A 26,766-nucleotide genomic window follows, 5' to 3' on the forward strand; every position below is an offset into this window, starting at 1 on the left:
TGGTCTCTACTATCTTTTTTGTTGTTGTTGTTTTTATTTTTTATTTTTTTTTAGCTTTTTGTTTTTGTTTTCCCTTGGTAAAAAAAAATTAAGTTCCATGAGTAAGGATGGTATTCTTATCTGCTCTATTTCCCATTCCACCCCACTGCTCCCTTGTTTTTCTTCTTCCTTCTCTTCTTTCTTAGCCACTCCTCAGCGGAGCTGCCTGGCTTCTGACCTATTAATACGTTTCTCCTGAGCTGACCGAAGGCTTCTTAGATGGCAAACAGAAGCAATACTTTGCAGTCAGAACGTTCTGCTAAACAACCATTCCCTCTTCCTTTAATGGCTGTGTGCAGAGACTGGCCCGGTTGTCCTGGTGGCCCCGGCCATCTATCTGATGCATGCACGGCTGGGCCCAGTGCAGGCCTGCAGCAAACAAGCACACGCACGACTGGCTAAGCCTGCGCTCCGCTGGCCTCCCAAGGTCCCCGCAGGGGCCTGGGCCTGTCCGGTCTTAGCGAGGTCGTCCGCAGTCACGCAGTCTGTTGGGGGTGGGGGGGTGTCACACCTTGGCTTTTTACCTTCGCAGCCTCGCAACCGCAGGTGACCGTCCTGCGGCACCTAGCAACGACAGCTCTCACAGCTGTACAGAATGGCTGGTGCCTTTCAAAAACACCTCGAGCCCACTTCCCGGTTCTGCGGGCTGACACGAAGCACCGCGGCGTGCGTGGGCTAGAAACATCAGATCCGTGTCCCCCGGCGGCCCTTCGGGGTGATGGGGTGGGGTGGAGGCAACAGCAGCAAACCCACGAGGGCGACAAGGCCCGCTGCGGTCCCCAGCCTCCTCCCTGCCTTCCCACCCACCCCCCCCCCAACCCCCACCCCAGGTCCGGGTGACAGAGACGTCCGCGCATCATCGCCCTTACCGGAGCGGCGGTTGCCTCAGCCATGGCCCTTCGCTGCCCGGTCCGGTCCCGGGAGTCGCCGCCGCACGCAGGCCGGGCTGCTTGGTGCTCTCCGCAGACGGCAAACAGCGGTCTCGCGTTGCTCGCACTGACAGCACTCGCGCGGCAATCGGCTTCCGGGAGCGCTGGGACGCCGGGGAGTAGAGTAGCTGGCAGCGTCCGCCGCACCGGCTGCAGCCGCCCCTCTGCTGGCGCTTTGTGGACAGTGAGTACAGCAGGCGCGCCTAGACGCGCCCCCTCCAGTCGGTCCTCCGGGGCCAGCGCGCCCTCTAGCGGCCCCGCATCCGCGCACCCTTCCGGAGGTCAGCTTCTGAGAAGAGTTTTAGTGGTGGCTGATGCCATCTTCTCTGTTAGTTTTCTCATCATCCCTCTGAGAAGGACCAGCAAACGCTAGGTGGTTTAAGACCCAGGGAGCCGCGCGCCAGGGCTGGACGATATCCCAATCTACTACCAAAGTAAAAATGTGTGAGTTATGTGGGAATAATGGAGTTGTATCGTTCGTAGAAATTACACATGGGTAAAGCAGATCATACTCCGTATGGCTCGTCGTATTGGCACCAAAGATTTGGATTCTTTGGGTTAGTGCGTCTCTTGGGCTTAGCTAAGAAGTGGAATTTTTATTAAGAGTTGCTTCTTTTCTTCTTGTGTGTATGAGTGTTTGCCTACACTTGGATGTCTGGTGTCTTAGAAGGCCACAGTTAAGGATAACCTAGAATTAACTAGAGGTAGAGACAGTTGTGAGCTACCGCGTGGGTGCCGGAACCAAATCCAAATCCTCTGCTGAGCTATCTTACCATCCCTGAGAAGTGGACTTTTGAGGCCAACAAAAGATAAATCTCTTGCTTAAGTCGGCTGGACCTAGAGTAAGGAAGAGTAAGTGTACTTGTGTGACAGCCCGTGTGGTAATAAGATGATCACACAACCATAACTTTCTAAGACATCTCTCCTTATAAGCAGCACATGTGAAGCAAAGTCTTCTCAGACCTGGATTTCAAAAGTGAATCCAGTCAATGCTCTCCAAAGTAGAGGTCGACAATTCCTCAGGGTATAGGGATCGTCCTGTCAGGCCACTTCGACTTGAGCACTGTGCTATTTCAATAGTGTAGCGCCTCATATGTAAATTGAACTGTGTGTTATGGGTTCAAGCACAGCTGCACACTGACCACTTAAGATTCAGAAAGTCTATTGAATGCTGAACTAAAACTTGACATACACTGAACATAAACTGACCAGTCAGGGCTGTAATCTGAGCTCAGGAGCCAGACAATGATGCTGGTCTGTTTCTAAGGCAAGATTTTTCATTCAAAAAACCATAACCAGGTAACCAGGTGGGAAGCCAGGGGGAGGGCAGCATTGCATCATTTTCATTAGCTAAACACAAGAAGTATCGATTTTGTTCTGAGCACAACCTATGTAGCTGGCTAGACAAAGCATTTGAAGCTGATGGGCTAGGACATACGCTTGGGAGCTTTCCCGTTTCCCACCACCCTGGGAGAAGAGAGCACAGGAGTATGTCACAGTCTTTACTCTAATAGAACATAAATTTATCTTTACTCAAGCAAAACATGCGTTTATCATCAATTGTTTTATTCTAAGCTGCAAGTATTGAACTATCCTGGTCTCGGGCATGTAGAGCCTGAGAACTTGAACTTGATTTCACCTTATGAACAAAATGGAGACTTGGAGGCAGAGTGGCTTCTGATAGGCTGAAGGTAACAGCAGATATTAACAAAGGAGCTACGGATATGCTAGGAACTAAAGGAGGTCTCAACAGAGGGGCTATAGAGTCTAAGCAGGTTAAGCAGGTTACAACACTGTGGTCAGACGGTGCATGGTTAAGAGACAAAATCACCATTCTCTGAAACAGAGTGTCACTATAAAATGGAATGAAAAAAAAAAAAAACGGAATGAACTTGAAGAACAAGAAGGTGGAGGAAGAAAGAAAGAAAGAAAGAAAGGGAAGGAAGAAAGAAGAGAGATGGAGACCCTGGTATGGTGGTACTTGCCTTGTAATCCTAGCACTCGGGAAGCAGGGGCAGGAAGATGTCTGTGAGTTTAAGGCTAGCCTGGCCGACGTAGCAAATTCCAGGCCACCTAGAGCTACACAGTGAGACCCTATAATTTACAAGCTCTCTGTTTCTCTGCTAAATGTTAGATGCTCCCCTGGACACTAAACAAACAAGGCTTAAACCATCCTTGACTTTTTATTTATTCTAAGTTTTTGAGGCATGTAGCCCGGGTCATGGAGAATGACCTTAAACTCCTGACCCTCCTGCCTCCTCACACACGATCCCTCCTTACAAGGCTGCATAAGTACAACCCTTCCAACTGAGCACCACCAAGCATCTGCCTGTTCAAAATCATAGTAAGATCACCAAGCTATTAAATGTTTCCTCCTCTAGCAAAGTGATTCTCAACCTGTGGGTCGTGACCTCTTTGCGAGGTGGGGAGGGGGTGTCACCTATCAGCTATCCTGCATGTCTGATATTTACGTTATAATTCATAGCAGTAGCAAAATTACAGGTATGAAGCATCAACAAAACAATTTTATGGTTGAGGGTCACCACAACATGAGGAACTGTATTAGAGGGTCACAGCATCAGGAAGGTTGAGAACCACTACTCTAACAGTAATTATTAAGTAAAGACTTTTCTCATACTTAATTATTTGTCTTAAAGATTTCTTTCGGTGGCAGGGCTGGAGCTGGAGAGGTGGCTCCGCTGAGTGGTAAAAAGCACACGTTGCTCCTGCGGGAGGACTGGACTCCTGTTCCCAGAACTGCAGGGCAGTTGGCCATCATCTGTAACTTTAGTCCTAGAGTATCCAGTGTCCTCTTCTGGCCTCCAGCTCGTGCACTCACACGACGCACAGACACTTACAAAGGATCACACACATAAATAAAAACTAAATGTGAAAACAAACAAGTGGGCATCAGTGGTTAGCAGCACTTGCTGCTTTTGATGAGGACTGGAGTTCTGTTCTCAGAACCGACATGGCACCTGCAACCACCTGCAGCTCCAGTTCCAGAGGCTCTGATACTCTCCTCTGGCTTCCACAGGCACTTCTTGCTCCTGAGTAAAGACACACAGGCAGACAAAACACTCAGACACATAAGGTAAAATAAATAAATCTTCTTTAAAAAAAACAAAACCAAACCGGGGCTGGAGAGATGGTTCACTGGTTAAGAGCGCCGCCTACTCTTCCGAAGGTCTTGGGTTCAATTCCCAGCACCCACATGGTGGCTCACAACCATCTATGATGTGATCTGGCCTACAGGCGTACATGCAGGCAGAACCCTCAATACGTAACAATAACAAACAAATATTTAAAACAAACAAACCCTTAAATATGTACTCATGTCATAGCACGTAGTTATAGTCCAGCGTTGTCATCTCAGAAACGTGAAGCCACGTGTTTACCCAAAGACCTCCAGCGATTGTGTAGCTAGAGATGTGAAATGCTCAAACGCCCCACAGCGGGAGAGCGGTTGCTTACACAGCTAAACGTATGCCTTTAGTATTGCTTAACAAAATAAAAGACATTAAATATTGAATACAGCACCACACCAGTATCAGTTCCCCAGTTTTGATATTATATCGTAATACTCCATTTGACCTCTGGAGGAAACTTGGCTCAGAAGATATTTTCTGTATAATTCCTGTGGATGTGTAATTATTCCAAAAGAAAAAAGCTTTTTTTTTTTTTTTTTTAAATTAATACAGCCAGCAAGTATTGAGCCCAGTCTCACACAGCAACGATTATCTCCCTAAATAAGTTATCTCCTTTTAGATGGGGTGTGCGTTCCAAAACTGGTAATCACTCTCCTTGCTGTATTATGTAATTTTTTATATATGACTCTTATCTTATGTTGTTCATTATGTGGAACCATTCAAAGGTAGTCATAGATATCATATATAAACATACGCATAAGTATGTTTTCTTTGTGTCTTTTACTTATTTGTTTTAATTTTATGTATATGAGTATTTTGCCTGCCTGCATGTATGTACACCTTGGGCATGCCGGACACCTTTGGAGGCCGGAAGAGGGCCCTTGGAACTAGAGTTACAAACAACTGTTAGATGCAATATGGTGCTGGGAACCCAACCCAGATCATCTGCAAAAACAGTGTCTTAGTTACTTTTCTACTGCTGTAATAAGACGTAATGACCAAGGCAACAAATAGAAGAAAGAGTTTATTTGAGGCTTATAGCTTCAGAGGGTTAGAGTCCATGACCATCATGCCAGGGAGCCTGGCAGCAGGCAGGCAGCCATGTCACTGGTAAATTGGCTAAGAGCTTATATCCAAGTCTATGAAAAAGAATGGTCAGTATCTTTTGAAACCTCAAAACCTGGTTTCAGTGATAGACTTCCGTCAACAAGGCCACACCTCCTAACCCTCCTAACCCTTCCCAAATAGTTCCACTAACTAGATACAAGTATTCAAACATTTAGACCTATGAGAGTCTATTCAAACCACCACAAGCAACAAGTGCTCTTAGCCATGAAACATCTCTCCGTCTCCCAATAATCTAATTTTTTGTTTGTTTGATTGTTTTTTTGTTTGTTGAAACACGGTCTCAATATATAGCATTGGCTGGTCTGGAACTCACTCTAAACCAGGCTGGCTTCAAACTCAGAGATCCACTTGCCTCTGCCTCTCAAGTGCTGGGATTAAAGGCACGCACACCCTGTAACGGCAATTTTGAAATTTTGGCTTTTCTTAAAAAAACATAGAAATAGGATGGGAGCTCTGGCCACGGAGTGACTGTGGCAGCAGCAGAGATGGGCCGGGCAGCGACCATGGCAGTGGCAGCAGACAGGGCAGGGACAGGGCAGCTGCGATGGAAGACGCTGTGGTCTTCAGGGATCTGTAGGTGGAGGCTTGGCTCTGGACAGCAGCAGGAACAGCAAGGAAGAGGCAGTGGCTTTGAGAGCTGTACCCAGAAGTGAATACCCCAGGTCTACCTCTGTGAGAGTCGTCCCTGTTGTGAGGAGACTGGCTGCTGCACCTACTGCTATGAACTGGTGGTTCTGGCTACTCTGGACGGTTATAATCTTCTTTAGCTGTTGTTGCGCCTTCCACCATGGAAAAACTAAACTCAGGCTGCAATAGCGGTCGCAGCAGCTTGAGATCCACTTGTTGGCTTATCATGGAGCATGCCATGGAGCATGCCCTGTTCCTGCTGGCTCACTGCTTGACCTTCGCCTCCTCAGTGCCTTCAAACTCCCAGCCTATGAGAACGTGGTTCACCACCCAGGCACGCCGCCATCTCCTTACACTATGGCCTCGGCTCACCTCTTGATTGCTTCCGGTGAATGCACCTGCTGCTCTACTAAATCCAACTGCTCCGCCCAGTTGGAGAGGACAAATGTAGAAGGTGTGTCCTCTCACCCGGAGTGCTCTCCCTCTTCAGAAGGGTGAGCCCAGGGCAAGGCTGAGCCCAGCCCATATACCTTCTTCCTGCCACTATTGTCGCCTGACTGGTGACTCGGGTTTTGAGCTCTGCCTTTGTCCAGACTACAGTGAAGGTGAGCCAGTCAAGGAGATGAGGGCCAGTGCCACGCACCCAGAGCTGGAGGACCCTTGTGCACTGCCCCCAGATTCTATACCTCAGGTCCCTCCCTTGGGGGTAGCTTCCAGTTATGGAGACATCCTATAAGTAGTCTTAAGAGGAAAATTGGCCATTACTTGGCCACCAGGAACAGCCCTGTTTCAACTGCAGTCCTCTTCCATGTAAGCCTCTCCCCATCCTCTGAGAATATGCTTGAAAGGGCTGGAGCCCTAACGAGGGAAAGTACTGAGGACTGTGCTATCTTTATGCACTCCCAAAATATACACAGGAGCCTGTAATCTCATTAAAGAGACATGAACCGGAAAAAAAACAAACAAACATAGAAATATAAGAACGTGTTTTCATTTTAATACCAGGTATAGGGATGTGCGACTGCTTTAGACTGTTCGCAGCATCTGACTGTGACTTGCTTCTAGGAAAAACATGGTTTTGTTAGCTGTGCATAATTTCTGCAATTGTGTGATGTTTGGAATTCTGGGAAATTTTCAGAAAAGATATAAATGCTAGGGCCCCTAGAGGTGGGGTTGGTGGTTGTTGATCATTTAGAGAGGTTGGTTGCAGTTTCTTAATAGCTGTGGTCATAGAAGAAAGAAAAAGAAAGACGTTAGATTCAGGGATTTCCCTAATTTCTCTCTCCCCTCTATTCTTGTTTCTCCCCTATATAGTGTTAGGGGATGAAACCAGGGGGATAAAAGGGGGGGGGGAAGAACCCACAAAGTAGCAAAGTTCCATTACGAATGGGGCCCAAACATGGGGCTTTATAAAGAAAAAAAAAATGGAAATTTTTATTTCAAATGTTGTAAAGTAAATGGCAGCAGAGGAAGGAATGATTTTTTTTTTTCAAGAAACCAGCAAGAAAAAAAAAAATTCTATTGCGGTTGCTATTACTGAGATATTCCCTACTTCACCCCCAGGAAGTATTTTCTGTTTCTTCTTCTTCTCCTTCTTCTTCTTCTTCTTCTTCTTCTTCTTCTTCTTCTTCTTCTTCTTCTTCCTTTTTATTCCTCACATATTTTGTTTCCAAAAAAAAAAAAAGTTTGAAAGAATGGCTGAACAGTTGGGAAAATTGCAGGTGAAAAATGGAGGGGCCTGAGAAATTGAAAACTGGCTGAAATAGAAGAACAAGAGGGGTCACTCCGCTCTCTCATTTCTGAAAGGGCGGCAGAGTTGGCTGTGCAATGGAGAGGTTGCGGATGGAGATAGAAACACATGAAGCAAGGAGCACAGGAAAAGAGAGAACAAAAAGACTCAGTCCCAGTGACTGAGCAAGAATGTGGGAGTTTCCTGCTGGAGTATGGAGGGAAAGAAGCTGCTGGAGGGCGGTCCAGTCAGATGAAGGTGGAAAAGCAGCATAACAATCCGACGAAACAGCCTGTTTTGAAAGAAATGGTTAACTTTGAACCGACCTTGCTACCAGTGTTACAGGAGGGTTGACCGGGGGTTACAAGATCACCACCAGCTTTCCTAGTAGTCGTACAGCATATGCCTGCTGATGGCGGGGAAATAAGGTTATGACAGGATAGTATGGCATCCTATAGAAATGGCAGATCTAAGACGTCTTAAAGAGACTATGATTTCATAAGGGATGCGCTCACCTTATGTGAAACAACTTTTTAAATAAGTGGACTACTCAAAATAGGATTATTTCCAAGACTGGAAGGGATTGGTGACAGCTGTACTACAGGCTGTCCGTAATTGCAATGGTTAACATGGCGGAAGGAAGAAGCCGCAGATTTTGGACAGTGAAACAGAGCATGGGGAATGAATATAGTAAAAGGCCAGTTGCTGGGTGAAAGGCAGTACTCTGATATACAAGAACAGATCCAATTTGATGACGCTTTTATATAGAACAATGTCATTTGTTGGCTTTAAGAGCTTGGGACAAAGTTGAGGAGGCAAGAAAAAAGTCCACTTTGTTTATAAAGATTATACTAGGCTCTGAAGAAGCCTTCACTTATTATTTTTTTTTTTTTACAAAGATTAGTCTTAACTGTAAACAAAGCCATATCAGCCCCTGATGCAAGGCAGGTGTTGATAGAGACCTTGGTGTTTGGAAATGGGAATATCAAATGTAAAAAATATTATTAGACCAACAAATGTGGGAGCAGTACCTATGGATGAGTGGATAGGGCATATGACCTATTGGTTCTAATATGTACCATGCCAATACAATAGGTCAAGCTATAGTGAGAGGTCTCCAATATCAAAATGCTTGATACTTCAATTTCAGGAAATAGGACCACTTGCAAAGAGAACGGGACCAGGCCACCAAAGGTTTCAGATCTCAAAATGCCCGATGCTTTAATTGTGAGAAATGTGGTCATTTGCAACAAGAGTGTGAACAAGGCATCTCTAAAGGCAGTGATTTTTCTAAATATAAACTAGAAAGAATGCCTAGGCTTCCAGGGGTGTGGAGGTGATATGGCAAGGGTTGCCACCTAACTAGTAAATGTAGGTTTAAACAAGATATATTCAAAGTAACCTCTTACCTTTGGGAAACGGCCTAAGAAGGGGCCTGGCTCAGTGCCCCACAGCAATCCATTTCCGCCAAGAATGAACATGAAGACAAAAAAGGTGCCACTTGGCCTTGGAGATTTAATGCACGCTACTGCAGGCAATGTGGCTCTAGACCTGGCTACAGGTAAACATTTTACTCTATCCCTGAAAATTCAGTATTATAAAATAACTACTGGAGTTTATGGTTCTTTGCTCTCGGGGACAGTAGGGAATATCTTGGGAAGGAGTGGATTGATGCCCCCAGGATTCATTGTGCATCCAGGAATTATAGATGCACATTTCAAAGGAGAAGTTAAAATGATGGGCTCTGTAAAAAGAGAGATGCAGTTTAACACAGGTGATAGGCTTGCTCAGCTGCTACTCAGTGGGGGTACTCAGATCAATATTCCTGCGGTGCCAGAGACTGCCCGTGATGAAATGAGGGGTGAAATGGTAGATGCTCCTGGGGAAGGTATTGATAAAAGTCATCAAAAACAACCCCAGGCTGTACCAGACACAGGACATAACACAGGGATTGAGTTTCCAAATTTATAAAGTGGGGGGGGGGCGCACTTCTGAAATATCAATGGTCCTACCCTTAAAATAGTTGACTGACAAGCCTGTGTGAGTAGATCAATGACCCTTAACTAAGGAAAAATTACAGGCACCTGAGCAGCTGGTACAAGAGCAGCTGGAGGCTCAGCACATAGAAGGTCTACCAGCCCATGCAATTCCCCTGTATTTATTGTAAAAAAAAAAAAAAAAAAAAAAAAAAATCAGAAAAATGGATAAAATTAACAGATTTAAGAGCAGTGAATAGAGAAATTCAACCAATGGGTCCATTGCCGTCTGGAATTTCTTTACCTTCTTTATTACCTAAGGCATGGCTATGATAGTAATTGATTTAAAAGATTGCTTTTTTACTATCTCTTTGCCTGAGCAGGAAGTGTAGAGTAGTTTTAATCCAGCAATATGGCTACTCTGGCTGGGATATAGACACTCCTTTAATTCCAAGAAATTGAGGCAAGCAGATCTTTAAATTCAAGGCTAGACTGGTATAGAGAAAGTTTCAGGTAAAGAAAAGCTTGAGTCCAGACATGGTGGCACACGCCTTTAATTCCAGCACTTAGGAGACAGGCATGCAGAGCAGTGACCCTTAACTAAGGAAAATTATAGGCACTTGAGCAATTAGTACAACAGCAAACTTCAGAGACCATTGTGCCTCTGCTTCCTGAGTTCTGGGATCAAAGTTGTGCACCACCGTGCTTGGCCCCCAAATATGCAAAGGTGTACACATTAAAGAAGAACAAGAAGAAGAAGAAGAAGGAGGAGGAGGAAGAGGAGGAGAAGAAGAAGAAGAAGAGGTTGTGAAAATGGCTCAGCTGTTAAGCTCTTGCAGATGACCGGAGTGGAGTTCTCAGCATCTGCATGGCAGCTCACAACCATCTGTGACTCCGGTTTCATGTCATTTATGCCCCTTCCTGTCCTCCGGAGGGCACATGATGCACAGGCATGCATGCAGGCAAAACATGCAGATGCATGAAATAAATAAATATCTCTGTAAAAGGGAGGGGCCACTGATCATGGTGGCGTTCATCTTTAAGCCCAACATTCTGGAGGCAAAGGCAGGTGGGTCTCTGTGAGTTCGAGGCCAGCCTGATCTACAAAGCGAGTCCAGGAAAGCCAAGAAATCCTGTCTCGAAAAACAAACAAACAAACAAATAAATAAACGTATCCTCCATATACTACCAATTTACATTCTAGTATTACACAGAAAAATAAATAAGGACTTCTGGCCCATTTTAGTTTGTGTATGTTTGTTTTTAAGACCTTGTCTTTAAAAGGGGAGGGGAAGTGAGGGTGGTGGCTGCCTTTAATCCCAGCACTCAGGAGGCAGAGACGGGAAGGTCTCTGTGAGTTGAGGCCATCCTGGTCTACACTAGGAGTTCCAGGCCTACTTATCTCAGTAAATAAATAAGCCAGTGAGATGTCTTAGCTGGTGTTTTGTTTGCATGTATACACACCAGGAGAGGAGTTATAATTACATATGGTTGTGAGCCACCATGTGGGCACTGGGAATTGAACTCAGGACCTGTGAAAGAGTAGCCACTCTTGACCACTGAATCATGTGTTCAGCCCCTTGAAACTGAGGTTCAAAGATGGAAACAAGCCCGTTATACTTAGAAAAGGGGGAAACAGGTCAGATGCAATGGTGTACACCTGTAACCTCAGCATTTGAGAGGTGGAGAAGAAAGATTGGGAATTCAAGGACACCCTCCACCACAAGGTGACTTTGAGACACCTCGGAAGGCAGACAGTTGGGGCTCTGCAGAGATGGCTCAGTGGTTTTGATTCCCAGTGCCCACATGGCAGCTCACCAATCCAGGGATCCACTGCCCTCCTGTGGCCCACAAAGGCACTCAGACATGTGGTGCACAGACACACTTGCAGGCAGTAAGCAACCATATCCATAAAATCTTTTAAAAACAAAAAAACAAACAAACAAGAAACCAAAATAAAAACAGATTGTTTGGCATGGTAGCACATGCCTTTAATCTCAAAACAGGGAGGCAGAGCCAGGTGGATCTCTGATTACAGCCGGGCTGGGATACACACTGAGTTCTAGGACAGCCAGAGCTACATTGTGAGGCCCTGCCTCAAGAAGGAAAAAAGAATCAGTTGTACTATACATTTAAATTAGTTTTATTATTTTGTCAGGCAGAGGGGGCTGCTGGAGGGTGATGGCAAGTGGCGGTAAGAGGACAACTTTGTAGAATTGTTTCTCCTTTGTCATCTCTACATGGATCCCTGGAATCAAACTGATGTTTGTCAGACTTTATCAGCAAGTGTTTTGCCTACTGAGCCAACTCACTGGTCCCCATGTTATAATATTTTCTAAAATAACTTACTCAAATAGTAATACATATGTCACTGTTCTATGCCAAACACACGGACATGACCATTCAGGGGCTATTTAATTTTTCTATTTACTCTCCCCAAGCTGCACACTTTTTTCTTTAGGATACTTTAGCTGGACACCTAACACACGTGGAAACAATTTGAAGTTAATTGTCAGGGGACACTGGCTGTCTTCCATTCCCTCTCCCTTTCTTATTTCTTGTGTGTCTTACTCTCTTGTGTTTCCATTTCTCCCATGCCCCTTCCGTGTCTTTCTCCATCCCTTTGTCTATTTCCCTAGAATCCCTTAGGTGCTGTGGCTGCACTTTCCTGATGCTTAGGGCCCGCCCACCTGTGACCTGCAGCGGAAGCCTGAGGTCTGAGTGGCTACCCTCATTTCCAAGGGCTTCTCTGGTCAAAGGAGGGAAACCCATCAATGCTCAGGTCAGTGGAGCGCTCTCAAAACGGATGGACGGGATTTATGGAAAAATACGCACCTCTGACCCTGGCCAGGTGTACCCCTTTTCCCTAGTGGCAACCTGTTCCGAGGGGAGGTCCTTTCTCTGGCCATTTTCTTGCCAGTTTTAATCTCCATCTCCTCGTCTTGATTCCAGGGTCCACTGCAAAGACAGACCTTGTGGGCCCAGTCCCTGTCTCAGAGCCGCTCTGCATGTCTCAACTTTCCCTCACATATCTTGTATTCTCTTTGTCACTGCAGAGAAAAGTGGGCTGTGATCACGCGACCCTCCGGTGCTGAGCAGCGCCGCTCCTCCTGCCCACAGGGGGCGCTGTGGGGCGCAGGGACCTCTGTGTTCCACCCGTGTCCGGGCTGAGTTTGAGGCGAGCGGGGGCGGTGGCTAGGGTCGGGGCGGAGCGGGTGCCTGCAGCATCGCCGGGGAACGTGGGCGTCGCCGGGACTAGCGCTCAGGCTAGGCGCGTCCGCGCTGGCCATGGCCGGACCCGCTCCGGTAAGGGCCCCGCGCGAACAGGGCGTAGGGCTGGGGCGGGACCGCGCGCGGGCTGCGTGTGCAGCGGCGGCGGCGGCGGGACGCCAACAAAGCGGGATCTGTGGCGGTCGCCGGAGCCACCGTCAGGTGCAGAGCAAACGCTCTCCGGGTGTGGGTTTACGAAGATTTACAGTGGTATCCTGCGGGTTTACGATGTCATAATTTAGCCGCAGACTGGCGTTCATTGCTGTTCACGTTAAATGTTTGAGGGAGGACCTCACGCCAAGGGGTAGAAAAGGACAGTAAAGCCTGCAGGGAGCACCCGCTGCATGATTGTTTCGTGTTTTGTTGAAGTCAGGGTGTAAAAGGTATGGCTGCGTTTTATTATGCTGTTCTAATTGCGCTATTAAGCATTCTTCATTTATTAAATAAAGCTGAAGTAAAAATACCCTGTACATTCTCAAACGAATGTACAGTTTTTCAGGATCAACTGTGTAAAAGATAGCACATTTATAAACAGAATTTTGAGTAAATGGAAGATGGCCATTCCTGTAGATGAAAAAAATAAGCAAAATAAAACACTCTTCCAATTAATACAAAAATCCTTTTCAGTTTCCTGAAAAGACAGATATTTTGTGAACTTATTCAAAACAGACCATAAGGCTCAGTTGCAAAATTACAATAGTTCTCCCTAATCCAGAGGCTATGTTGTCCAACCTCAGTGGATACTTAAAATGGAGTATCGTAGGAGCTGTAATGTAATTCTCTACCCTCTTAATCAAGCACTTACAGGCACACTATTGCTGTGGATGACGGCAAAACTGGCATGCGTTTGTTGTTGTCATCTTCACAGTTTCAGAGGTTGAAGGTTCATTCTTGGCACCAACTTTAGCGACTTCAGCATAGATTTTTTTTTTTTTTTTTTTTTTTTTTTTTTTTTTTTTTTTTTTTTTAAGATGGGAAAGTGGAAAACTTTCACTTTTCTCCTAAAGGAACCCCTTTGAAGCTGGGCCTGCCATTGGGGAGGCAGAAGCCAGAGGATTCCTGCAGGACTCAGGGTAGCCAGACCTGGAGTGTGGAGAGCCTATCTCAAAAACCAAAACCAAGTACAACTTTACAGTTTTCTTTTGGTATTTTTTTCTGGATCACTAGAATATATACTCTTGCACTTTGGTGGCGTTATTAAGAAAAGTAAGGGTATGTGACACATAGTTTGATATAGAAGAGTAAGTAATTTTCTGTGTGGGGACTAGGCTGTGCTTTCTTAGCTGATAACCACTAGATGCCAGTAGCACACCTCCTGAAACTGTTAACAATAAAATATGTCACCAAGCTTTGCCTAATGTCCCATGGAGAGCCAATGGTCCTGAATGAGACTCATTAGCCTAGTTTTCTCACAGAAGAAACTACACATAAGCAAATATGAAGTTTTGTTGTGTTTCTAATACATCAGAAAGTACTGGTGTGTGTGTGTGTGTGTGTTTTGAGACAGGGTTTCTCTACATAGTCCTGGCGCTCACTTTATAAACCGGATTGGCCTGGAATTCCAGAGATCCACCTGCCCTTGCCTCCTCAGTGCTGGATTAAAAGCATTTGTCACAGCCAGGAGTGGTGGCACACGTTTTTAATCCCAGCACTTGGGGAGGCAGAGGCAGGCAGATCACTGTGACTTCAAGGCCAGTCTGGGACAGCCAAGGCTGCACTACACCTGGCACAAAATTATTGTTTTAAATAAATGTTAAACACAAGTAATTTGCATTAATGTAAACATTGGGTTTCTCATGTAAATATCAATGAATCAAAAGACCTTTTAAAACTCAGCTTTAAACTGGGCCTGCAGGCACAGGTCTTTAATCCCAGCACTCAAGGAGGCGGAGACAGGTGGATCTCTGTGAGCTTGAGGGTAGCCTGGTCTACAAAGTGAGTCCAGGACAGACAAGGCTACACAGAGAAACCCTGTCTCGAAAGTCCAAAAAAGGAAACAAAACAAAACACAAAACTCAGCTTTAAATAACATCTTGACTTTAACAAAAAGATGAAAATAAGCTTTAAAAAACTGAAATAACACACACTTTAATAGCCATAAAAACCAAACAAACATATACTAATAACCAATGAACTTAAACTAGGGTTTTAAAAAAAATCAGTAAGTGCCGGGTGGCATTGGTGCACACCTTTAATCCCAGCACTCAAAAGGCCTCTGTGAGTTAAAGGCCAGCCTGGTATACAAAGCCAGTCCAGGACAGCCAAGGCTACACAGAAAAACCATGTCTCAAAAGAAAAAAAAAAAAAAAACCCAAAATCAGTAAAGTGTGGGATTATAGTTACATAAGGAGAATATTTTCAACTAACAAATGTATAATGCAATTCTAATTATGAACTTCAGCATGTATCTGTTTTTCTAATTAACCATGATAGATACAAATACTAAACAGTTTTGAGCTAGGTATATCACTCAAGGGTAGAGAAATTATCTAGCATCTGCAAGGTCCTGGCATCACACACACACACACACACACACACACACACACACACACACACACTTTAAAACTCAGGTTGTTTATACTGTTTAATTTAGTAATACTCCAGTTTAGACTTTAATCTACAAAAGTAAAAGTGCTAATACATAAGGAAACATCAGGGCTTTGTTTGTAATTTCCAGAGGGAAGCCAACTATGGCAACATATGTTTTTTAATCCCAGCACTGGAGAGACAGGGCATGGTAGATCTCTGTGAGATTTAGGCCAATCCTGTTCTACATAGCATCTGAAACTCTGCCTTTAAAAAAAAACAAAAAACAAAAAACAAAAAACCACACAACCCCTGCCTTAAAATAAATAAATAAAAATTCAGAGTAAAGAAGCAGTGTGTGAATGGCCCATTAATGGGCTCTATCTCCTTCTGGAATATAATGTAATGATGCAGTTTACCCCAATGTGGGTTTACTTCCTTGTATTTGTCTGAATGAATGGCCACGACACATTAAGTGAATGAAGTGTCACGGTGATTCGGTTTCATTTTTGTAAAGGTATTCCATTCCATACATGCAGATACACACTTTGAAGACACAGATGAGATGGGTGTAGTGTTGATAGCAGAGCCATGTGCGTAGATTCGGGGCAAGCAAGCTGTTTGGTTTATTTATTTAATTAAACTTTTCCTTCGTTGTTATATCATGTGTGTGGGTGTTCCGTCTGCGTGTGTGTGTCTGTGCACCGTGTGTGTGTGCATTGTCCGTGGAGGGTTTCAGGCTCCCTGGAGCTGGAGTTACAGGTGGTTGTGAGCCACCGTGTGGGAGCTGGGAATTGAACCTGGGCCCTCGGGAAGAGCACTCAGTGGTCTTGCCTGCTGAGCTATCTCTCCAGCCCACAGATCACTTTATGGAAGAAACTGCTGAGTTAAAAACAAAAAAACCAAAATCAAACCGCTGTATACCACATGAGTCTTCACTTAACAATGAGAATGAACTGGAGTCGCTTGTAGCAATCATGACTGTACCTTGTGTTGGGTCTTTCACTTCAGTTACCGCTGACCTTTGAAGATGTGGCCATTTATTTCTCTGAGCAAGAGTGGCAGCATTTAGAGGCATGGCAGAAGGAACTGTACAAGCATGTCATGAGAGCCAATTATGAGACTCTCATCTCTCTAGGTAAGGAGCTTTCAATTTCTGGGGTAATTCTTGTAACTGGATCTTCTGAGCTCCCCCTAATCTGACTCTAGTCACTTGATTCTCCTACTACACAGCAAGATTGCTTAGGTTCTAACCCTGAAAGGCCTTTTCTTTCTTGGTTGTTGTTGTTAATACTCATGTGTTAACATTACCAGTCTTTACTTGGGTAGACATTACAGCAGAGTATATGAGATAGCATGTAATATCACAGTCAGAGGAAGCTAAGATATATGTTAGAACTTTCTCCAGCACAATTTACTCTGAGATTGCCTGATTTTACACACACACACACACACACACACACACACACTTCTTGATTTATCAAGTTTAGTAATATTGATCAATTAATATGAAAAATGAAATATTGTCTTACTTGTGACATCCCCCTTTTATTTTCCACCTTTTTGGTTTTTGATGTGTGTCTATTGGGTAGTTTTAAATTTTAAAATAATGTATTTAAATCTCTAGATTATGTTCTATTGACTTTACTTTGTGCCAGAATAATTTTAATTTTCTTATTTTATGTGTATAAGTGTTCTGCCTGCATGTATGTCTGTGTCCCACGTGTATACAGAACACACAGAAGCAAGAAGAGAGTGTTAGATCCCTCTAGAACTAGAATGACAGGTAGTTGTGGGTTGCCATGTGTGTGCTAAGACCTGAACCTTGATCCTCTAAAAGAACAGTAAGTGCTCTTAACCTCTCTCCAGCTCTCTAGCCCCTAGATTAATTTTAAAAGGATTCGGAGAGATCAAATTGAATGTATTATTAAATGTTTCCTTTTTGCTTTTCCTTTTACTTAAGACAGTTTCTTTTTTCACATATATCCTGATTACGGTTTTCCCTCCCTCCACTCCTCCCAGCTCCTCCCTACCTCCCCTCCCATCTGGATCCATGTCCTTTCTCTCTCTCTCTCTCTCTCTCTCTCTCTCTCTCATGGGAAGAAGAACAGGCTTCTAAGAGATAATAATAAAATATACATGTTCTACTAGCTTTATATCATGTAACTCCTTCAGTATTTAAAGATACGGTAATTCCTTGTGCTACATTGTCTTCTGTGTCTCCTGCTTACTCATGACAGCATATCTACTTTCATATTATAAAGTTTGTGAAACTTACATTCATTCCTCACTGTTAAGTTTTCCAGCTTCTAACTATGATTGTTCCTAAAACCCATGCCACTGTTTTTATTTTACACAAGAACCAGTTAAAGCAATTGATCTGCTAGAGAAAGAAATATAATCTACATTGTCAGCCTGGCCCTCCCCTAATATGCACAAGCATGACCAACAAACAAAAGAACTGAGTGGTAAGCCTCCACAGCCGCTTTGGGGGGAAAAAAAAAATCTGGGGACATGTGATAAAGCTGATGACACAGATACATAGCCGCTCACTTCAATGGATATCAATAGCTAAGATATTCTTTGTTGTTGCTACTTCTTTGTTTACTTTTTATTGGTGCTTTGTGAATTTCACATCACGCACCCCAGTCCCACTCATCTCTCTATCCCATCATACCTGACCTCCACCCTTGCAACCTCCACCCCCAAAAAAGAGAGAGAAAGAAAAAAAAAATCTCATTGTGGAGGCTGTAGTGTGTCACAGTGTGTCTTTCTTCATGAAAACCTAGAGTCTATTTGCCACCATCTCATACACTGTTCCAGAAGTAGATTCTGAGAAATGTAAAAATGGTGCGCTTTGTAACACTCAAGCCAAACTACCCTGTGTGACTTTTCTGTACAGATAGCGGACTTCCCAAACCAGAACTAATATCCTGGATCGAACTTGGGAGAGAGCTCTTCGGCAGCTGGGGCGAAAAACAGAGACTGGAGGAAGGGGTTCGCTCCTCTATAGGTGATGTGCACTTCCGTCTAGTTTTTGAGGAACAGTTACTTGAGAGTGAGTATTAAGAACCGAGTGTCCTATAATGGATGTTGTGGTACACACCCGTAATCTCTGCACTTGGGACAGGATGCAAGAGTAGTGAGTTCAAATCCGGTCTAAACTACATGAGACATTGTCTCAAAAAAGAGGGAGGGAAAGAGAGAGACAGAGACAGAGACAGACAGAGAGAATAAAGGAAAAAGAAACCATGGTCTTTACCTAGATATATCACATTCAGATTTCTTGTTTTCTTCCTCTGGTCCTTTCTTCCTATTTGGCTGACCTGAGGCTTGATTTTTGTTGCATATATTTTAGAGACAGGTGGTGAAGCATAGCGCGTTAGGCATGTGAACTCTGAAGCCCGAGTCTGGTCGCTCCTTTTCTAGGAGATGGTCATAGTCACTTTTCTGTTGTTGTGAGAAAAACACCATGACCAAGACAACTTATAAGAGAAGGCAATTAATTTGGAGCTCAGGGTTGAGGTGTTTAGAGTCCGTGAGCATTATGGCAAGGAACATGGTGGCATGCAGACAAGCATGGCGCTAGAGTAACAACTGAGAACTCACATCTCAGTCTACAAGCAGAGACAGAGAGAGCCAACTGAGAAAGGCAATGGACCATTGAGATGTCAAAGCCCACGTGCCATGACACAACTCCTTCAGTAAGGCCACACCTCCTAATCCTTGCCAAACAATTCTACTGACTGGGGACCAAGTATTCATATGAGTCTATAGGACCATTCTTTTTGTTTGTTTGTTTGTTTTTGTTTTGTTTTGTTTTTAGAGACAGGGTTTCTCCGTGTAGCCTTGGCTGTGGAACTCACTCTGTAGACAAGGCTGGCCTCGAATTCACAAAGATCCACCTGCCTCTGTCTCCTGAGTGCTGGGATTAAAGACATGAGCATCACTGCCCAGCTACGGGGCCATTCTTTTTTTTTAAGATTTTCTTATTTATTATGTATACAGTATCCTGCCTGAAAGCCAGATCTCATTATAGATGGTTGTGAGCCACCATGTGGTTGCTGGGAATTGAACTCATGACCTTTGGAAGAGCAGTCAGTGCTCTTAACCTCTGAGCCATCTCTCCATCCCCATACGGGGCCATTCTTATTCAAGCTGCCGCAGTGACTTTGGGCAGGTTAATAGTATCTAAACTCTTGGTGTATAAAATGACGCAATTACAAGAACCTACAATATAGTATTTGGAAGGAATGATAAACACAGTGCTGAAGTAGTTATTAATGGAAGCTGTTCTTAGCAGTGAAAGGGAAAGAACAAAGCTGAGATTGGCTTTCCCTATCTTTGTGACCATGGCAGTCTTTCAGCTGTGAGGCCCTATAGTAACAAAAGTTATTTACATACTACCAATACACATGGCACAATATAATCATCCCTATTCCAAAAAGAAGGAATGGGGGTATAGCAAGAAAATAGAGGACCAAAGCAAGACCCATATACAGCAGGGCAAACACTAAACCCTCAGCTCCATATCTATCATCTGGGGCTTACGATAGAAGGAAGCACTTGGGCCCTGCAGGGAATCTGGCCCTGCCACACATTGCCTGACCTCAGCAGCTTTCTAGACCTGCGGCGCGAGCCTTCATTACCCCCTTTACTGTCCCATCATTCGTGCTTGCAAAACCAGTCCCGCATGAACAACACTGCCAAGTTCTACTGCCAACTTGGGAGGTAGCCTGGGCTGTCTAGACCACACTTAAAACTGCTTCTTTTGCATTCTAGTCTGCCAAACTCCCAGCAGAACGGCATATTAGGGTCTGCCTATATCATCTTATGGCCTCTCTTGTCTGAAACTCCGTACATACATTCTTTCCACAAACCGGTTTCAAGGGGCTAAGAACCACGTGGTCAGGTTTATCACAGCCGTGACCCCAATCTCAGCTCCAGTTTTCTGTATTAGTTATTTTTCCCATTGTTGTGACCAAATCCCCAACAAGAAGCAACTTAGAAAAATGAAGGGTTTATTTTGATCATGGTTTGCATGGATACAAGCCATCCTGTGGGGAAGACCATGGAGGAAGGAATGTTAGGTGGCTGTTCACATTATGCCTACAGTCAGGAGACAGAGATGGATCAATGCTTGCGCTCAGTTCTCCCTCCTTTCATCCCTCCCTCCCCCGCCCCCCACTTCTCATTCATGAAATCGTAGCACCCACATTAAGGGTGATCATTCCTTCGTTAAATCTCTCTGAAATCACCAACATAGATACATCCAGAGATGTGTTTCAGTGGTGAGTCTAAACCCGGTCAGACTGACAATAAAGGGTAACCATCACAGACAAGGACAGAAGCACACAGATAGTGTATCTGTGGGTGTTTCTTAGGGCTTTGTTAGGATCTTATTGCCATCATAATATTGTGACTCCAAGAAGAATGTCCTCATAAAATGGAATGTTCGCTATCTGTGCAGCTGTCATGCTGTTCAGCAGCTCTGCCTCTGCAGTGAGGTAGGTACCACATTAACTCATTTACAACCCTCTTTATGCACTTCCGTTTTCTCATTTATTTATTTATTTATTTATTTTATTAGGCTAGCCATCCTGGTGCATGCCTTTAATTTCAGCATTTGGGGAGGCAGATACAGGCAGATCTCTCTAAATATGAATCCAGCCTGGGCTACATAAAGAAACCCTGTTTCGAAAAAAAAAAACACCTCACTAATAATTTATCCTATTACTTATGTGTATGGTGTGTATGCCTGTGTGAGTTTATGTGCTCTGTGTGCATGCAGTGCCCAGAGAGGTCAGAAGATGGAGTTGAATTAAAAACAGAACCTGGAGCTGGGTGTGGTAGCACACACCTTTAATCCCAGCACTCGGGAAGCAGAGGCAGGAAAATCCCTGTGCATTTGAGGCCAATCTGGTCTACAAAGCGAGTCCAGGACAGCCCAGGCTACACGAAGAAGAAACCCTGTCTTCAAAAACAAAACAAGCCCGGCGGCCGCGCTCTTCCCTTTTCCGGTGATGGCGCCGCGCGGTGAGGACCTCGTGTTCGTTCCTCGCAGCTATGCGGTCCAAGGGTCCGCTGCAGTCCGTGCAGGGTCTTCGGACGCAAGAAGACAGCCACCGCCGTGGCGCACTGCAAACGGGGGAATGGGCTCATCAAGGTGAACGGGCGTCCCCTGGAGATGATCGAGCCGCGCACGCTGCAGTACAAGCTACTGGAGCCCGTTCTGCTTTTGGGCAAGGAGCGGTTTGCTGGTGTGGACATCCGTGTCCGTGTGAAGGGTGGTGGTCACGTGGCCCAAATTTATGCTATCCGGCAGTCCATCTCCAAAGCCCTGGTGGCTTATTACCAGAAATATGTGGACGAAGCCTCTAAGAAGGAGATCAAAGACATCCTCATCCAGTATGACCGGACCCTGCTTGTAGCTGACCCCCGTCGCTGCGAGTCCAAAAAGTTTGGAGGTCCTGGGGCCCGTGCTCGGTACCAGAAATCCTACCGATAAACCCATCTCAAGAATCAGGGTTACCTTTGTAATAAACATCCTAGGATTAAAAAAGAAAAGAAAAACAAAACAAAACAAAAAACAAAAAGAAAAACAAAATCTGGGTCTTCTACAAGACCAGTCAGTACTCTTAACCCACCTGTCTCTTCTGCCTTCTGCCCTATTCCCCTGTTTTTTTGTTTTTTGTTTTTTGTTTTGTTTTGTTTTTTTTACAGGATAAAGAGCCCCAAGCCAGAAGCAATTAGCTTGGCAAGGTTTGCACTTGGGCAAATGGGAGTCATACCTATGGAGTCAGTCTCTAGGCCTTATGCCCAGCCTTTGAGACTTGCATATTCAGCTTTTCACTTCTTCATAACAGATCTCCAGTTTACTTTGTGCAAATGGTTACTGAACTCATTCCGGTCATAAAGTAGAACCACATATCATGTGTGTGTGTGTGTGTGTGTGTGTGTGTGTGTGTGTGTGTGTTTGTTTGTTTTTTGTTTTATTGTTTTTTTTAGTTTAGTGGCAGCAGGGTGCTCAGACCACCACAGGTTGACTGCTTTATGGATCACTTTACTGGTGATGATTTTCAGTCATGCCATAGACAAAAGATGTACTGATTTTTTTTTTTTCATTTGCAGGTAGCCAGCAAGCTGTGACATCAAGAGAAACCACATACCATTTCTGGTTAAATTCTCTTGAGAGTCCGCATTCCTGTGGACTTGTTTTAGGAGAAAGGGAAGATGATTGCCATGGGCATGACCAAGGCATTAGTCCTGTAAATGCTCAAACACGGAGCCCAGGGGCTCTTGTTGCCGTCCTGCACAGCTCCACTGTGGCTGCTCCAGGAGGAGGACTGTCAAGTCATAGAGTGCTGGATCTCCCTGGCTTGCAGAAAGTTCCCTCTTGGCAGAGCATTCAACACTCCTGTCTTGTCTGTGGGGAAAACTCTTGGGAGAAGAATCACTTGGCGAAACACCAAAAGGGCCACTCTAAGAGCCCATCGTGGAGAGTCTGGAAGAAGCTCAGCAGACAGGCTGACGTGCAACAGCAGTGGGACCTCTCGTGTCCTGAATGTGGGGAGAGCTTCTGCCTGAAGCAGTATTTGGTGAGACATCTAGATGCCCATACAAGAAAGAGGCCAACACAGTGCCCTAAATGCAAAATGTGCTTCTATCCTGAACAGCCCCTTTTCAGCCACTACCTCAAGCACAATTCTTGCCAGCACCCAACATGTGACAAGAGCTCCCCGATGGATAGTAACGTTCTCCAGTACCAACAGAGCCAAGAGAGGCCAGCCCCCTGGACAGACGACACCATTATGCCCTCAAGACAAAAGCCAGGTCCAAGTCTGGAAGGTGAGGGATGCTGCCACAGGGACCGCGGAATGAAAGCCCTGCAGTGTGGCGGCATCCTAGGTGAGGACAGACCCTGCTCATGCGCAGAATGTGGCAACTGCTTCCTCTCACAGTCTAAGCAGGCCAGCCTCTGCTGGGCACACACAGGAGAAAAATCCTTTCAGTGTCCAGAAAGTAACAAGCACCTCTGCCCAAGAGGCCTGCAGAATGCCCACCGATGTGTGCAGAGCGGGGAAAGGCCGTTCTCCTGTAGAAAGTGTGCTCAGAGCATCACCAGACATTGCAAACTCGCAGAACACAACCAGATCCTCAGCGGAGAGAAAACTTTCTGGTGTGCCCAATGGTGTGGGAGGAACGTCAGTCAAAAGGGACAGCTGCTGAGGCACCAGCGGCGGCTTCACCCGGAGGAAGAGCCCATTGAGTGCACAGTGTGCGAGTTATGCTTCCGTCCAAAGGGTGGGTTGAGAGCCCACCAACTGGGACATGGGGGAACAAGGCCATTCTCCTGCAGCGAGTGTGGCCGAGCCTTCACCCATCAGTGCAAGCTCCGCGAGCATCTGAGAGTGCACAGCGGTGAGAAGCCCTTCCAATGCCCTGAGTGCCTCAAGAGCTTCCGTCTAAAGGGCGTCCTGAAAGCCCACCAGCGCACCCACAGCAAAGAGAGGCCATTCTCTTGCGGGGAGTGTGGCAAGGGTTTTACTAGACAGTCTAAGCTCACGGAGCACTTTCGTGTCCACAGTGGGGAGAGACCCTTCCAGTGTCCTGAGTGTGACAGGAGCTTTCGCCTCAAGGGGCAGCTGCTTAGCCATCAGCGCTTTACACACCGGAGAGAGACCCTTCCAATGCCTGGAGTGTGGCAAGAGCTACCGTGTGAAGGCTGACATGAAGGCCCACCAGCTGCTGCACAGTGGGCAAATGCCATTCTCCTGCCAGTGTGGAAAGGGCTTTGCCAAACAGTCAAAACTCGTGGAACACATGAGGACACACACGGGAGAGAAGCCTTTTCGGTGTCCCAAGTGTGACAAGAGTTTCCGACTGAAGGCCCAGCTGCTCAGCCACCAGGGCCTGCACACAGGCGAGAGACCTTTCCACTGCCCTGAATGTGACAAAAACTTCCGGGAAAGGGGTCACATGCTCAGGCACCAGCGCATCCACAGGCCTGAGAGGCCCTTTGCCTGTGGCGACTGTGGGAAGGGCTTCATTTATAAGTCTAAACTGGCTGAGCACATCAGAGTACACGCAAAATCCTGTCAGGTCCCCCGTGAGCCTGACATTAAGAAGAGGCTTAGCCAACTGTTTGCAATGATAGAGGCTGACTGGAGTTGAGGCAGGTGGAACATCAAGGCTATGAGCAAAGCCAGCCTGATGGGACATCAAGGCTATGAACAAAGCCAGCCTGAAGAATGGTGGCTAAACCCACTGCAAAGTGGGTTTTAGGAACAGAGGCTCTGCTTTCATAAAACAAGAACAACGACAATAATAATAATTTAAAATGGGAAACTATGAAGAATTTTCTCTTTTGGAATACCACCAAATATTTGCTCTCCCTTGGTAAAAATAAAAAGAGGTTATTTGTTGTTCTTTCTACCACATTAGGAGCATTTCTCCCAAATGCAGTGAGTTCAAAAGTCCCATCTTAAAGCAGAAGGAAATCCCTCCAGTACCACTGTCAAAGCTTAAAAAAGGGAGGGTGGGGTGGGGATGTGGAGAAATGGCTCAGAGGTTAAGAGCACTTGGGGTGGTAACCATCTTTAATGAGATCTGGTGTCCTCTTCTGGCATGCAGGCAGAACATTGTATATATAATAAATAAATGAAATCTTTTTTACAAAGCTAAAAAGGGAAAAGTCTATTTAATATCAATTCTGCTCTTTTGTTCTTTTTAGAGTATGATTCTAAATGGTTAAATCCAGTGAATTTCATTTCTGTCATGATAGGTGTTTGGGATTGCTTTTGATTCATTTATTTTGAAACCAACAAGATGAATTCTCTGAATGTCATGTGAATGTTGAAGTTTCTCAAAATGCTGATAATCTGAGTTGAAGAAACAAAAACACCAAAGGTGTTGAGAGGTTTGGATCCACATCAGGGGCTGAATCAGCCCGCAGGGATTTGGGAGCTCCAGAGTGGAGATGTTACTTGGAGCGTAAGTGAGGTTCCCAAGAATGAATGAATATTTAAGCAATTGAATAAAGAATCCACAGAGCATAAAGCCGAGGTATCACACCATGTGGGTTATCTACATTCTCAGATGTTACAGAACTATAGAGATCAGAAAGGACTTTTTAAATTTTATCATTTTAAACTCTAATGATACAGGGAAGGACAGAAGAGCCACCATAAGGTCTCCCCGCAGCCTCAGGCCCAGTTGGTAACCGTGTTGAGGTTCCCTGCTCCCACCTACCCAACATAGTCCTGGCTGGCCTGGAATTCACTGTGTAGACCAGGTTGGCCTCAGATAACAGAGATCCACCTGCCTCTGTCCCCCCAAGGGCTGGGATTAAAGGTGTGGGCCACCACGAACAACTCACAGGGACTTCCTGTAGGTCTCATTCCAGGGCAGGGATTCTTGCACTGCAGCTAATGGAAATCTAAAACTCCATGTCATGTTCTGCAGGTAGGAAATACCTCAAAGCAAACCTAACCCCACTACCTAAGCAGTTAATTACAGAAGGGAGAGGAAAGGAGGTTGTTTTTCTAAACAGCACAAGGGGAAAAACAATGGACAAAGCCAACCGTTCAGTGTAAAAACCAAAAGGTTGATGAAAGAAAAACCTTGAGATAAGAAATCTTGACATCAGTGGTTAATAGACTGTGATTGGGAGACAAAGAGATGTTTTGGGTACAAAATGGAAACTTCTATGACCTTGAATGTAATTCTTTTTTTTTTTTTTTATTTAAGTAGTTATTCAGATTACATCTCAATTGTTATCCCCTTATTTGTATCTTCCTGTTCCCCCTCCCTCCCTCTTTCATCCTATTCCTCTCCCCTAGGTCTGTGACAGAAGGGGACCTCGCCCCCCACCATATGATCACAGCCTATCAGGTCTCTTCCTGGTAGCCTGCTTATTCTTCCTCTGAGTGTCACCAGGTCTCCCTAACAAGGGGAAGTGGTCAAATAGGGGGCACCAGAGTTCATGTCCAAGTCAGTCCCTGCTCTCTACACAATTGTGGAGAATGTGGTGTCCATTTGGCTAGATCTGGATATGGGTTCAATGTTTACTGCATGTATTGTCCTTGGTTGGTACAGTAGTTTGAGCTGAAGCCCCTGGGTCCAGATCCACCAGCCTTGATGGTCTTCTTGTAGGTTTCTAGGACCCTCTGGATACTTCTATTTCCCCATTATCCCTAGCGTCCCAGTAGGAAGTCCCAGCATCTATCCCAATGTCTGGCTAAGTGAAGACTTTCAGGGGACATTTCTGTTGGGCTAGTGTCCAATTATAAGTGAGTATATGCCATGTGTATATTTCTGGGTCTGAGTTAAGTCACTCAGAATGATCATCTCTGGTTCCATCCATTTGCCTGTAAATTTCAGGATTTCCTTGT

At 45.2% G+C, this 26,766-nt stretch overlaps 2 protein-coding genes and 2 pseudogenes across 2 annotated transcripts in view; 3 read left to right on the forward strand and 1 right to left on the reverse strand.

Annotated features, from left to right (window-relative positions):
* Znf398 (zinc finger protein 398) overlaps positions 1-1,140 on the reverse strand; it is a 26,819-nt gene extending 25,679 nt beyond the window's left edge. Inside the window, exon 1 of the mRNA XM_051152446.1 lies at positions 909-1,140. Coding sequence (XP_051008403.1) covers positions 909-932 — 24 coding nt within the window. The 5' untranslated portion in view covers positions 933-1,140. The remainder of the gene's footprint in view (positions 1-908) is intronic.
* LOC127194190 (WW domain-binding protein 1-like) lies at positions 931-6,608 on the forward strand (annotated as a pseudogene).
* Positions 6,609-12,760: 6,152 nt separating this feature from the next.
* Znf786 (zinc finger protein 786) lies at positions 12,761-24,902 on the forward strand. Its single transcript, XM_051152452.1, is given in 5 exon segments — positions 12,761-12,883; positions 16,385-16,511; positions 18,276-18,431; positions 22,505-24,036; positions 24,038-24,902. Coding segments are annotated over 5 exon segments (2,343 nt in total). The 5' UTR covers positions 12,761-12,865; the 3' UTR covers positions 24,548-24,902.
* Positions 21,391-21,923, forward strand: LOC127194862 (40S ribosomal protein S16-like; annotated as a pseudogene).
* Positions 24,903-26,766: the final 1,864 nt, after the last annotated feature.

The sequence above is a fragment of the Acomys russatus genome, chromosome 10 (assembly GCF_903995435.1).
Source record: "Acomys russatus chromosome 10, mAcoRus1.1, whole genome shotgun sequence".
In the NCBI taxonomy this organism is placed as follows: domain Eukaryota; kingdom Metazoa; phylum Chordata; class Mammalia; order Rodentia; family Muridae; genus Acomys; species Acomys russatus.